Below are 15694 nucleotides of genomic sequence, written 5' to 3'. Positions count from 1 at the left end.
TTCACATTTTTGACTGAAGAAAAACAATTACAATACTTTTTACAAATATTTTGGATAAGATTATACAGAAATAAGAGCAAAATATAAAATAAATACAAAATTGATCACTTTCACTGAAGTATAATTTAACATTAGTCATTAACAGTCCCACTAACAAGTTGGCAAATGCATTTGAAATCCAGAGATTCTTAGTTTAGAAAGTTGGTTTATGCAATTATTTCTTGTTCTGTTGCAGTCATATGCATCAAAGCTATAACTCTGGAGAAAACTACTATCAAATCTGTTGTGTTCGTTATGAGGAAGGAACACACCAGCAAGGCAGCCTCGCAGGCTATTCAACTGAACTTTATTGATAACGCTGCTTGTAAATGTAGTCCTCCCATGTTGGAGTGGCTAACAGAGTAGCATAGGATTAACCTATTAACTACCAGAACAAAATCTTTTTATTGTATTTTTATGGGTTTCTGTATCTTTTATGGCTAATAAGTAAGCGAACACCCTACAGATAGTAATCACTCCTACAGATATAAATATGAAATCCGTAAGATGCAAGGGCTGACAGGAGAACTAAAGAATAGTGAGAAGATAAAAGATGGTCTCAGCCCAAAATATCAACTGGTAATTCCTTTCTACAGATGCTGCCTGACCTGCTGAGTTCCTCCAGCATTTTGTATGTGTAGCTCTAGATTTCCAGTATCTGCAGAATCTCTTGTTTATGAAACCAGCAAAAGTTTGCTTCATTTGAATTAACTGACAGCATTCTTACAGTCACTGGCTTACTGGTTCATTGCTACCAGTGTCTGTTGACATCTATGGGGAGATTTTCCACTTGAATGAATCAAGCGTACATTCATATCTCCTAAAGGAAGCTATAAAATAGAAGGCGGCGTAGGAACAGGTCATCCCATTGGCCTGAAAATACTGTGTGGTTGAAGAGAATATAAAAAGGAAATAGGTAACAAATGAGGAAGAAAGGGAAGATTGATGAGACTCTGGAAGAGACTTTTATATTTGCGCCTGACACAAGTGAGGTGCTGGATGACTGGAGGACAGCACACCTCGTTTTCCCTTTATACGAATGGCACCTGGTAGACTAACATCAGTAGTAGGGAAGAACTGGAAAAATATTTTGAGAGAAAGAATTAATGATCTCTTGGTCATTACAGTACAGGTTGCTACAATTACACCACCAACGTGGCTTTGTCAAGACTAATCCTGTCCAAATGATACAAAATATTTTTTGTTTAAGAGGTAACAAATTGTACAGATGAAGGAACTCAGCTGGAGGACTATCTGTAGGTCTGTTCACTGAGGGATTTGACAATGCTAGAGAGTATAAAGAGGAAATTCACCACGATATTTCTTGGGATGGAGCAGCTGATTTATGAGTAGAGGCTAGAGAACATAGGTTCTTTCTCCTTGGTGCAGAGGAAATTAAGATGGGACACAATTGTGGTATATAAAATTGACAGGGTACAGATAGGTAGACCGGATGAAATTTTTCCCATGGTAGAGAACAAGAGGGCATAGCTTTAAAGAGGGAAGAAATTTAGAGGGAATATGATGGGGACCTTCTTCAACCAGAGAGTGCCAAGTACATGGAATACACTACCTGAGAGTGACTGAAGCTGCATGCAAAAAGGGTCCAGATGAGCACAAAGGGCTATGGACCAAATGTGGAGTAATGGGATCAATACAGAAAAGAGCCTGCTGTCTAGCATAGATGAGTTAAACCAAATGGCCTGTTTCCATGCCATACTATTCTTTGATTTTGTAAACTTAGCCCTTTAAAATAGCATTACGCTATTAATTGTACATCTTAATACTTTATTTGCTTTCTTCGATCACGTACCAACATCGAAGAGACTGCTTACAATACATAATCGCAAAAGTTCCCAAATCTTTCTAGATGTTTTTATTCAAATACATTACCATTTAATAAATAATCGCACGCACGCTCACACACAGCCTCATCTTATGACTGTAGAACAGATCTATCAAACTCCACCTACCATTTCTAAGCACACTGATTTTTGGATTATTGGGCATTGAATAGAATCACAAATCTGCCAAGGTAAATAAACGCCTTTTGTTTAATGAGTATTATGCCCAATATATTACTCTGCTCCCACAATGAAACTACAATTACAAAGTTTAAAGTTTGTTTGTTAACACTAAATGAACTGACAGGTACTCAAATTGCAGGTCAGAAGACAAACTGCTTGTTTTTAAAGTGTGATGGGTGAAGTCCATTAAAAGCTACTGTGTTATTTAGTACGTGTTTGTACAATTTAAATGATTGCAATTTACCTTTTATAAACAATTTAAAATACAAAATTATGATAGGAAATAATATACAATATGATGCAAACATATAGACTGCATCTTGAAAATGCAATTATAGGTGCATATACTTTCATGATAAATTATTATAATCAACAGAAAGTGGAAAAACTTCATTGTTTAACAACTATAATTCTTGACTTTATCAACAAAGTCACACCAAAGTTTTAAACTGAATACTCACAGGTTTAGAAGGTCCTAGAATACAGGTTGCTATTCCTCGACTAGTAATATAACCTTCTTCATTTTCTTTCTTAACAGCAAGAGCCTGATGAAATAAAATCACAATCATCTTTTCAACTATCAAATTGGTATTTGACCGACATGATTTCATTTTTATCTCATCTATATTTGAATCTACATTGAGTTGCCACTTTATTAGGTATAATGCAATTATTTTTCAGACCTCTGCCCCTGCTACTCTGCCAGCCCTTAAAATACATGAAAGACCCATTCGTGGTAACTCTCCTAAGATTTTGTGCTTACTTTTCTGTACAGAAATACCTGACCTGCATTCATGCACTCACAAATGGTATGAGACTAGAAACCATAAAATTATGGAGAATTGTCACAAACAAACTTATGTCCCACATTATACCACTTACAGCTTCAATATTAACTGGGGCTGACATGAAATCTGTTTCCACAAGTCTACAGGGAAGCATATGAATTGTCATTTGGAAGTTTCCATCTAGGCAAGTATTCTAAATAGGGGCAGTACTTTTATCACAAATAATCAAACAAAATCTTGATCAATATATGACAAAACAAAGCTTGCATACTTACTGCCAGCAAACCATTTAACATACTAGGTTTTCCTTTAGGGTAGGGATTTCCTGGAATCATTCCACATGAGGATCTCATGGCAAGAGGAGCCTTACAGCCAGCTTTAGAAGCCTTGAATCCAAAACCAAAACAAAGTCCTATCAGCAAAGGAAGTATAATTCTGAATCCTACTTGTTTTATATCCATTAGAAAATTTGCAAACCAAACCACTCTGAAAAGTAAACTTTCTGTGGTTGAACAATTTAAACAGATTTTAAGGAATAGTTACCACCTGAATCCAACAGTGGATAAGATGAAAGCATCTGCATTTCTCAAGTTAAGTAATACGCTTAAGTAGCGTTTCTGATTCTTTTTCCTTGCATGATCCTATTCCCGACCCTCCAAGCAGACCATTGCCTTTGTAAGAGCTGGGGAGCAGCCAATACCCAACAAAAGAACATTGGCAGGTATCCTGACCTCTGCAAGAGACTGGCAGCTGTTGGTGGACCTTGAAAGGCAGCTGAGGTTCCCCGACCATATCGCAGCCACCACCCTGCGACCAGACATTATCTTGTGTCTGAGTCTATGAAGCAGGTGGTGATGCTTGAGCTGAAGATTGCTTGGAAGAGGCCTTTGAAAGGAAGCTATCTAAGTATGCAGGACTGGTCAGCAACTGCCAGCAGGCTGGATGGAGAGCGAGGTGTCTCCCAGTGGAAGTTGGTTGTAAGGGATTCGCAGCCCATTCCTTAGCCAGAGCCTACAGCAATTTGGGCTTCGAGGGAGAGAGGAAGAGGAGAGCCATCCACAGTACCACCGATGCGGCAGAGAGGGCCTCAAGGTGGCTGTGGCTCAAGAGAGGGGAGCCATGGAGTCATGTGTAGCTAGCCATCTGGACACAAGCTGGGGTCTGATCAGCCCCGGCTGGGTCACCTGGAGAAAGGTGTATGATGTTGAAAGACCCGAAACACCCGATGATTCCAGGAACATCACTGATGATGTGTCCAGAAGCATCAGAAGATGTATGCAGACAGCAAACACCCATGTTTTAGCAATACAATATACAAGTCATGATAATTACAATAACCATTAATGATCTGATTATTTTAAGTTAGCACATTTAAAATTGGAGTTTAATTGTAAGATCAAACAAAAATAAAAATAACTCAGCTCAATGTCTAAAGCAGTTATTAAATACATATTTGAAATTCATTTGCATTATGGCAACTACTGCTGCAAAATAGCATTTAACATATAATAATCAAGTGGCAGTGGGTTGCAGTTACTATATCATACACATGACACAGAGTGTAACACATAATTCAAAAAGCTGTATTTTACATTACAGCTATCTGGAAATCTGTTGATTTTATCATTGATTTGTAATCTGTCTGCGTCATCTGTTACTTTGACTTCAAAATTGGTCAAGTGCACTTGATGAATCCTTTTCACAAATGTTTTCTCCTGCTCCAGGTGTGCTAACGTACCGTCACTCACATCTTTCCTATTCGTGCTGCTCGAGCTCCTGACCACTGTCCCTGAGTTTGTGCTCGCAGTTCAGCTAGAGCTAGCTCCTCTTAAGGTTCAGCCTATGGCTTCTAAATCTGGTTCAAAGGGAGTTCCTCAGTCTGTTTCTCAGCAGTCACATTGGCCTCCTGCATCATGACTTACTGTTCCAGGCAATACAATGTATCAGTGCTTGCTATTAGAGAGTCTTTCAAACAGAGGTGTTTCTTTCACACTAGTCCTGATAAACCTGAACTCATTAAAAACTGAGAAAGATTGAAAGCCACCAGACAGAAAGGTTGGAGACTCATTGCCTTATAGGAAAATGAGAACATGCTTCTGGACAGAAACACTGTGATTGGAGCTCCTGGAGAAGGCACTTGAGATCAAAGTATTGGACAACTGAAGGAAATCTCTAAACACTGAAGCAAAACAAAAATCCTCATTACATCATTATATTTTGTTCGATACAACCACAAACAGGACCACAACTGCAAAGTTACTGTAACGAAGTGTGTTAGCTAAAGAGCAACTTGAATCAAATGCATTCCACATACCAGATTTTGAGTGCATTCCATAAGCATTATTAATAAAACATTTTCAATCTATAGGCAAATTCAAAAGACACCCAATGCAAAAATAAAACCTGATGACATTCCCATCAAAATACCAAACACCAACAAATTTAAACCAAACAACACAACCAAAAGGTCAAACTGTAACTCTGAAAAACTGCTGCATGTCAATATCAATACATTTCTCACCCAAGAAGCTGCAATCTCATGAACACTGACAATGGAGCCAACTGCAATGGGTGCCTCTGACACATTATTTGATCTCTACTCTCAGTGATGACTCCACCCCCAGCTACTATGCTCCAATTTGGTTAGTGAGCAACCACTGAAACTGGGTGACATGCAAATTAATTTGGCCATACAAGCTATGACTGCTTCCTTAAAAGTCAATCCCAGCTCAACAGCTTCCACTGCTGTCAAATGTCACCCCTTTTGTGATCCATCAAGACAACGTCAGTTTGTGCAAGCCATTAATAATGTACTGTAACCAACTCATTCGGCATCCATCTTGCCACGTGGTTTAAAGAAACCATTCTCCATTAACATAATTTTGTTCATTTCCATATTGGTGATGAAAAGGAGGAAGACTGGGCTAAAAGCACAACAGAAGGCATGTGGAACTCATTCTAGATTTAAAGGCAAGTTTAAGTGCCAAACAAAACCCCTCTTTACCTGTGAATGCAGCAAAATGCATCAAACAATGCACCACAATATCACATAAAGATATCTTGAGATGAACTATTTCTCCAAAAAGATTTAATTATGTAAGAACCTGAAACAATTTATATGTTGCTCTATTTGCACATTTTCAAGAAGATAGATTGTTCTGAGTTAATTATGTCCTGATCACCCCAAGTCATCCTTACAAAAGACAGATTCTCACAGCACAAATTTGGAATGCCACAATACTTAGGGTTTTGAACCTGCTCCAATTCCAGAATCCAGCCACCAGGTGCTGCTCAAGCGAAACACTATAGACTTTAGCTCATTTTTCTGGCTAATTTAATTCATTCATTTATTTATTGGCATACAGTGTCCTTTGAGCCGCGCTGACCAGCAATCCCCCAATGTAATACTAGCCTAATCACAGGAAAATTTACAATGACTAATTAACCTGGATTGTGGGAGGAAACCAGAGCACCCGGAAGAAACCATTATGGTCAAGGAGAGAGCCTATAAACTCCTTACCAGCAATGGCAGGAAATGAGCCCAGGTCACTGTGTACTGTAAAGCAATGTGCTAACCACCATGCTATCATGTTGCCCAGTAGCTATCACCTTCCCTTTAAAATACAACATTTTGTATTTTTAATTCCTTTCTTTATATTTTCTCTAAACTCATGATGTGCATATTTCTTACTCTTTTCATATGCTAAAATTTTTATTTCTCAATTCCTTTTGTCCCAATCTCTGGTCTGCCTGACACTTCACCGTCTTGCTTTCATTCATTTAAGACCTAGACCCTGGGTCTGTCTCACCTGCTTTTTATTACCAACATCTAGAACAGTGTCTGCTCAACATGTCAAAAAGCTACACTTTAGAAATTTCTTTAATGGCTTACACAAATGCCACTCAAGGCAAAAAGACCATCACTGTGCCCCACTCTGTCCTTTATTCTGTTCACTCAAACTGTGAACTGGCTCTCCTATCTCTGGCTAATATTTATGGCAAAAAATATAACTTGCTGAAATAGAAAACGCTCAGCTTTTCTTTCTCTCTCTCTATCCTTACAATTTTCATCACAATATTTTGGTCTAATTGCCTTTTAAAACAGTACATTCATTCTATATATTATCCAATATCTACATCTACAATATCCAATATCTACAACCAAGCCATCTGATTACATTAATTGCATACTTCCTAACGTAGCATCATTGAAATTATTCTTTTTATAAATATAGCACTGAAAATGTACCTGGAAAAACAAATGTCAGAAAAGTGATCTCAGCAAGAGATTAATTACCTGATCAAGAATTTTTTTGCAGCGTTTCTTTTCTGGCAAGTGCACCCGGAAAATATCTTCAATAGGTCGATAATTATGAGGATCGATGATATTCCTACATGTTTAAAAAAAACACTGCTGATCACACTTACTCTGCTCACCAAAAAATGCCACATATTAACTATTATCTTCATAACCTGATACCGTGAACATTACAATCCTAGTAACAACTTCACAATAAAGCATCATCCTTGGAGTATAGAAGAATGAACTGTGACCATATAGGAGTTTATAAAATCACATGTGGAATAGACAAGGTGGATGGCAGTGTCTTTTCCCCAGTCTAGGGGAGTTGGAATCTAGGCAGGATAAATTTAGGGCGAGAGGGGTAAGATTTAAAATGTACTTCTTTCTCGCAGAGGGCAGTGAGTATAAGGAATGAGCCAGGTTGAGCATCATTCAAGAAACACTTGGACAGGCATGTGCAGGGGCAGGGCTTAGACCTTACAGGGATATGGGCCATCACAGGACATTGAGTCTAGGTAGGTTGACACCATAGTCCACATGGACACATTGTACCTAATGGCCGATACTGATGCTGCATTGCTCTGTGATTCTGACTTCATATGCAATTACCCCTGCTCAATAAAAGCTCATTGGATGTAATAGAGGCCTGCTAAAATCAAAGATTGCCGAGATTTCACAATCAGTTATTAGTCACAGCAAAGAGTAACAACACATACATTGATTTGAATTGACTTATTACCTACATCCTTCATATAAATGAGTAAAAATGTGCAATTTACAGTAATTTGTAATAAATAGTATGTACAACAGGACAGCCAATATAACATAGAAACACAATTGTATCAGCATGAATTTATCAGTCTGATGGCCTGGTGGAAGAAGCTGTACTAGAGCCTGTTGGTCCTGGCTTTTATTCACCACAGCCTGTAAGCACAGACCACGTTACATCCTTGGTGATGTGTATGCCAAGGAACTTAAAGCTGTTCATCCTCTCAACCCCAGGTCCATTGATATCAATAGGGGTTAGCCTGTCTCCATTCCTCCTGTAGTCCACAACCAGCTCCTTTGTTTTTGCAACATTGAGGGAGAGGTTGTTTTCTTGACACCACTGTGTCAGGGTGATGACTTCTTCTCTGTAGGCTGCCTCATTATTTTGAGATTAGGCCAATCAATGTAGTATCAAATTTAATTAGCAGTTTGGAGCTGTGGGTGGCAACACAGTCAGAGAGTATACAGAGAGTAAAGGAGGGGGCTTACGATTTAGCCCTGATGGGCACCTGTGCTGAGGGTCAGAGGGGCAAAGGTGAGGGAGCTCAATCTTACCACCTGTCAGCGATCTGACAGGAAGCCCAGGATCCATCTATACAAGGCAAAGTGAAGTCTGAGGTCTCCAAGCTTCTTGTTGAGCCTGAGGGAAATTATGGTGTTGAACATTGAACTATAATCTGTTATGAGTGATGAACAGACCTGATGGACAATGGGGTGCAGAGTTAACCATTCCCAACCCCCCCCCCCCCGAGAACTACGAACTATTGCTGTTGTTATGCTGCTCATGATAGAGAGAGACGAAACACAGGTATGAACATTTGCTACAGATAAGAGAGAGAGAGACTGTTGATTTATTATGACTCTTCTTGGATTATTTACATTTTCGCTGCAAGGACATTATGTTGCTCGTTAACATTCCTCAGTGGATAGCAGGAGTGGCCTGATTTGATGGACACACTCATTCAGAATTGATGGATAGCTGAGACCCCGTTAGTAGGGATAAAAGACAGATCTGGACAGACACCCTCCAGACACACCAGTGGACGCTGACTGAGTGTTGGGAACCCACAAGAAAGGTGGGGGCTTCGGAGACGAACCAGGAGATCGGTCAGTAAAGCTCACAGTGTTACAGCAGGGACAGTGGGGATTTGTGTGTGTCCACTCATGCCAGAGTGACGAGTCCACCACAGAAGAACAGTCTGGCTGAAGACCAGAGGGGTCATAACTGAACGACCACAACGATACGACAAATTAAGAAAGCCACAAAAAGTTTTGCCTGCCGCTATAGTTGCTGTTACATCTCGCTTGCTCTCTCTCCAACGATTACAACACAACAAGCATAACTACCTCAGCACTCATGAACTGAACTTTATACTTTTCTAGACAATTCATTTACCCCTAGACATCGATAGAGCTTGTTTATTATTGCTTATTATTATTCCTACACTTTTGGGTTTATTACTGCCAACTTGTGTTATGTGTATATTTGCATTATTGGTATTGTTTTGCTTATTTTACTAATAAACACTTTTGAATATAATACCACCAGACTCCAACGGATTCTTCTTTCTCTGCTGGTCAGACACCCAGTTACGGGGTATGTAACAAGTCCAAGAACAGCATTCTCACGTAAGCATTCCTCTTCTCCAAATACATAAGGACGGTGTGTAGCGCTGTGGCTATTATGCCATCTGTCAATCGGTTGTGGCAGTAGGCGAATTGTAGGGGGTCTACTGTGGGTGGCAGCATGCTGCAGATGAGGCCCTTAACCAACCTCCCAAAGCATTTGCTTATTATTGAGGTGAGAGCGACAGGATACCAGGTCGTTCAGATACGGTATCTTGGTCTTTTTAGATACAGGAACAATTGTGGATGTTTGGAGCAGGAGGGCTCTCTACACTGGGAAAGGGAGAGATTAAAAATGTCTGTAAACACACCTGCCAGTTGTACCATGCACACTCCGAGTACCCGCCCTGGATGCCGTCCGGTCCTGCAGCCTTGTGGCTGTCCACTCGTTGGAATCACCTGCGTACCTCAGCCTCAGAGATGACCAAGGTGCAGGTCACTTTGGTGGCTCTCCTCAGGGGCTTAGTGTTGGCAATATCGAACTGAGAGTAAAAAAGATTTAGCTCATCTGGAAGAGAGGCAGCAACGTTTGGAAACACTGCTGCGTTTAGCTTTGAAGTCTGTGACGCTGTGCAGACCTTGTGATAAGCCGCGTGCATTGTTGGTGGATAGCTTGATCCTGTATCATCGTTTCTGATGACTATCCACAGATCATAGCTGCATTTCTTTAGTTCCTGTTGGTCACTGGCAATGTAAGCTCTGAGTTGTGCGGTAAGTACTGCCTGCACGGAATTGATGATCCAGGGTTTCTGGTTTGATAGACACCGACCAATTTCTGGGGACATCTTTGATACACTTCTAGATGAAACTTGTGACCCCTTCCGTGAACTCAGAGACACATTCACCATGAAAGACATTCCAGTTGATGTCATTAAAGCAGTCCCATAGCATGGAGGCTGACTGATCGGACCAACAGTGGACGGTTTTAACTATGTCCGCCTCTTGCTTCAGCTTTTGCCTGTACCTCGACAGCAGCAAGATGGAGGAGTGATCCGACTTTCCAAACAATGGGTGGAGGAGCGCTTTGTAAACATTGCGGAACGGAGAGTAGCTGTGGTCAAGTAAGCTACCTCTCCGTGTGTTCACCTGGGTGTGTTGACAAAACTTACTGGAGTCTTTAGACAGTGACGCTCTATTAAAGTCACTGCTACTTTCCACTCTTTCTTGCAGTCAGTGCTGCATTTCTCTATGACTCAAGGTGTTGACTGAATATTTCCCATTCCATAAGCTGAAAGGAACAGAGCTATGGTTTGTTTACAATCTATAGATTGTCCTTGAAAATAAGATATTAACTGAAAGCATATAATCTGGTAGGTCTGAGAAAGGTAGCAAAGGAAAAGAATTTCTGCTAACTAAAACTATCAGAGAAGTTGTGAGATACTTTGCAGGGGATCAAGAGAAGTGGGGTAAATATCACCAAAGCACATGTAGGCCCAGATATTTCAGATGGTAAATAAGAAAAAGGAAAGAACAAAGCGTGAAAAGAGATAAATGAAATTCTATAAATTTGAGCTTATATAAAGCTCTGTTGTACTTAAACTAGCTTACACTATCCTAATTGTCCAATCTCGATGTTTGTAGCCCTACACTGAGTCGTAGTCTATCAATCCCTCAGTTTTAAAATGTGCATTCACATTCAAATACTTCCATGGCTTTGTCCCCATAACCTCCATCCAACTCTGCCAATGCTCCAGAAATCGGTACTTTTTTAACTCCAGGCTTGCACTCCTTTCCCATTCCACATACAACCATTCCTTAAGATGTGTAGAAGCCAAGCTACAAGGATGCTGCTGAAAATCTCTCCTTCTTTACATCTTCCAAATATTCTGTACAACTGGTCTCATTAATCGTTAACAACTTATATGGTCACTGTCAATGTCTGGTACCACAGCCGTCAAATGCTTTATGTTAAAAACACTAAATAAATGTGACTTAGTGCAATGATACTGCAGCCTCCTAATTTTCACAAACAGAATACTCGTCCTGCTTCCTGTTCACATATCTATTCATCACATTTTTCTCCCACAGTGAGTTTCCTACTAACATCAGGGAAACATGCACTCCTTCACAAATAAGACATTGCATCAAAGGGATCTGGCTACAAACTGCAAACGATTTGTAACTAAATATTCTAGGCTACAAGATAACAAGGAAACGCTGATAAGATACAAAATGGCAACAGAAGGAAGGAATTTCATCACAGTGGAAAAAAACAGTAGAATGACAACAAATAGTACGAAAGATGCAAACTTACATATAGCAATGTTGCAGCAGAAAGATTAGGATTATACAAAGAAATATATCGGATGTAATTTGTGCACCTGCATTCCCATGATGCAGCAAATAGAGTTTGAGTTGGATACTGTAGCTTACAGTGAATCACAGCAATGAGGAAACGAACAAATTTCAGTTTTGGTTCTAATAAAAATACACTCAGTGGCCATTCTAGTAGGTATACCTGCTCATTAACGTAAATATCTAATCAGCCAATCATGTGACAGCAAGTCAATCATAAAAACATGGTCAAGAGATTTAGCTGTTGTTCAAATTAAACCTCAGAATGGGGAAGAAATAAAATCTAAGTGACTTTGACGGTAGAACGATTGATAGTGCCAAACTGGGTGGTTTGATTAACTCAGAAACTGTTGATCTCCTGTAATGTTCGTGCACAAGCCTCTCGAGTTTACAGAAAATAGACAAAAAAACAAAAACAAATCCAGCAAGCAGCAGTTTTGTAGCTGAAAATGCCTTGTTAATGAGAGAAGTTAAAGAAGAATGGCCAGACTTGTTCAAGCTGACAGGAAGGCAACAGTAACTCAAATAACCATATGGTATGCAGAAGAGCATCTCTGAACATACGGCACATTGCATCTTAAAGAGGATGGGCTACAGCAGAAGATCATGAACATACTGTGGCTACTTTATTAAGTACAGGAAATATTCAAATTGAGATATTCAAGTTAAAATTGATAAGAAGACAATCAACTAGTTTAAAATGTTTATATTATAAACAGCCTGTGTTTCAAACCAAGCAATAATAGTGCTTAGCAGCACTATCCCTTCAATGATATGTATAAGGATCATAAAAGATGACTCGTATTATTTTATTTGATTTTGATTCATTAATACGTGTACATGAGAAAGAAAGAAATCTTAATTGTATTAAGGACACAAATTAGTATTTGTGATCAATTTATCATGCATTCTTCATTTTTGATTTAAACCTAAACCTTAACCACTACGACAGCTTTGCACTCCATTATCTAGATATAACCACTTACAGTTCTGATTGGTAATAAGCTTTAAGATTTTCAAAGGCAATAAAAGACATAACTTTGTTTTTAAAAAAAGTTCACACTTGCCATCAATATCATTTTCCTCTATTTACCCTCAAGCCTGTTATCTTACAATCCAGTCTTAGAATTTTGAAATAACTCAAATCAGTACAATTTGGCAAACATTATTTGCAATCTGCTAAAAAAATTACAACTCCAGTAAAAATGGTGTACATTGCATCAAAAGAAATACTTCAAATTAATACATGTAACATCAAAAACATACTTACAAAGCTATAAGTTCCAAGGCAACAAGTTTGTCTTTAGTGAAAGTGAGACAATGGAGGATATTTATTACTTTAGATACATGGATGGCTACCATTTTCTGAAAAACACAAGAACCAGGTGACTTCAGCTTAATTTGTCAATTACTATTATTGATAACTCAATTCCACATTACAGTGTATTCATTAAGATAATAATGTCGATACATGTAATTAGCTTTAAAAATACCAAAACTGACCAAGCCACACAAGATATTTGTCAAATGGGTATATTTTATGGAAAGTCTTGGAAGGGCAAAGTGAAACAGAAGGGTAGAAAAACTAAGTGATTGAATCTAAAAGTTTAGAACTACAACAGACAGACATACTTTATTGATCCCGAGGGAAATTGGGTTTCATGGCAGATGAGTTAAATTTGCAAATAACCAGGTGACTAGTATTGGGCAAGTGTTTGTATAAGTGGGGGATATTACAGGAAATGATATATAGTCAAACCATTCAATTTTAATGAAAGGTAAAACCAGGAAAACATATTATTAATATCTTACAATATAACAACATAGTATGAGATTAATACTCACATGCTGTAAAGCTTTAAGAGCCTTTAGTTGTGGCTCTGCCCAAGAAAAATATTTCAGTAGTTCAACTACCTGAAAGAAATGAGATGGATACATTCTAGTTTTGTAGGAATTCAAACATTCTTCACCAATAAAATCACTGGCACTATATAACAGCAGAATTTTTTTAAACCAGTTTTTCACAGCATTCTATCCTACACATTTGCATATATCAATACACAATCATTCATATTGATTCAAAAAGTAAATTTTTCTGCAAAATTAACAAAACCAAATGAAAGTTCTATCTGATATCTTGTTAATCCTTGGACTTTTGCCAGACCACTTCGTTACTTTTTAACTTACCACAGAGTCTTGAAGAGAAAGAAGCTCAATCAGAAATCTGTGGCCTACAAAGGAGTTACTTTCATTAAATAAATATAAATAAAAAGTACAGGCTGCCTCTGATAACAATGTCCTGAAGTTCAAGTTGGTTTTGACTACAAGTCAGAAAGTGCACAAAACATCACTTGATGTGGCAACCATTCTTCCATAGTATTGTAATGAATGGCATCAAAGCACATAAAATGTTAAGAACAATTACTAGAAGTGGAGAGAGCGGGGGAAACTAGCTTGGCTGTTCATAAAAACATATATATGTCCATTAATCAAAATTTTGAATTTAATATTATACCAACTCATTTCTATGTAGGGGTATTTATAAGTCAGGCATTTCTAACCTCTATGGACAGTCTATACTGAGAAGATAGAGTATATTACTCATAGAATATACAAATTTTAAAAAAGGTATTAAAATATTGTAACCATTAATCAGAAATAGAAAAGGTTGAAAACAATGTTGATATTTTGGGTCAAGACCCAAAATGTCAACCATCTATTCATTTCCATAGAATCTGCCTGGCCTACTGAGTTCCTCCAGCATTTTGTGTGTTACTTTTGATTGTTTTCACTTCTGAGTTGGACAAAAGAAAAGACAACATTAAAACATAATAAATGTTTTCTCCCTTTATGTGCCAGGAAAAAAAAAACATATACCTGCCATGATAATTTAAATTGTTCACTGCAATATAACAAAACTAACACAAATCATTAGAGAAGATAAGCAAATGTGTAACAGAAGGTAATACCTGCTCACTTGAAAAATATCCATGTACATACTCAATTGCTTTTATTTTCTGATCAGTCAAAACACCCTAAAAAAAAGGAATATTTCCAGGTTTAACATTCAATAAGGTCCTAGACAGTAATGACAATGTACATGAGTTGTTTTAGTGGAAATAGACATTGTTAAGTATCAACTTTGTCATGATTAGAACCACAGAACATTACAGCACAGAAACAGGCCTTCTAGCCCTTCTTGGCTGCCCTCCATACACCTCTCATTCATGTACCTGTCCAAGTTTTAATGTTAAAAGTGAGCCCACATTTACCACTTCATCTGGCAGCTCATTCCACAGTGTGTGTGAAGATGATCTTTTGAAGATAATCATATAGTGGGTCAATTATCTTCCTTCTATCTCAACAGTAGTTAGCTCCCCCTACCATAGATGACAGAATCCCATCAGATCTGCTGCTCACCTGCTTACTCCTCCTCTCCACACTTCCTGATACAGCACCTCTGCTCCTTGCCTTCCGCTTCATCACCCTCCACAAATGATCATTCTTTGCCATTTCCACCACCAGACACATTATCTCCCCACCCCACATTCTGAAGGGTCTTCATAACTCTTCCATTACCACCAGGGTCTAGTCTACTCTTCCACTTACATGGATTCCCATGCATCCACCGGCAAGAGACGCGATCTCTCTGCTTTCACCTCTTCTCTCACCTCTTCTCGTTCTATTATCTAAGGCTCTAGATCTGTTAGCTTCATTAAATGCTGGAGTTCTGCACAGGAAAGCAAGCCAAAAATATAGCTCAGAGTGATCATTATGTCACCTAAATGTTTGAGCAGAGACGGCTTGCTTTTTACCATGTACAGTATTGTAATTCACAACATCGAAAT

The 15694-nt window shown here is 38.5% G+C and overlaps 1 protein-coding gene across 2 annotated transcripts in view; it reads right to left on the bottom strand.

The window, feature by feature from the left end:
* The window catches only part of proser1 (proline and serine rich 1), a 37454-nt gene that overhangs the window by 21292 nt on the left and 468 nt on the right, over positions 1–15694 (bottom strand). The window contains exons 2-7 of one of the 2 annotated variants that reach the window (XM_059964033.1): positions 14816–14881; positions 13692–13760; positions 13117–13211; positions 7152–7245; positions 3130–3240; positions 2528–2611 (exon numbers count right to left, since the gene is read on the bottom strand). In XM_059964033.1, coding sequence (XP_059820016.1) covers positions 2528–2611; positions 3130–3240; positions 7152–7245; positions 13117–13211; positions 13692–13760; positions 14816–14881 — 519 coding nt within the window. Of the gene's footprint in view, positions 1–2527; positions 2612–3129; positions 3241–7151; positions 7246–8480; positions 8657–13116; positions 13212–13691; positions 13761–14815; positions 14882–15694 lie in introns of those variants that run through there. The other variant, XM_059964034.1, reaches the window with a different exon arrangement.

Source organism: Hypanus sabinus, chromosome 3 (genome assembly GCF_030144855.1).
Source record: "Hypanus sabinus isolate sHypSab1 chromosome 3, sHypSab1.hap1, whole genome shotgun sequence".
Taxonomy (NCBI): domain Eukaryota; kingdom Metazoa; phylum Chordata; class Chondrichthyes; order Myliobatiformes; family Dasyatidae; genus Hypanus; species Hypanus sabinus.
The sequence above is the reverse complement of the archived record's forward strand: the minus strand, read 5'-3'. Positions and strand labels throughout refer to the sequence as shown.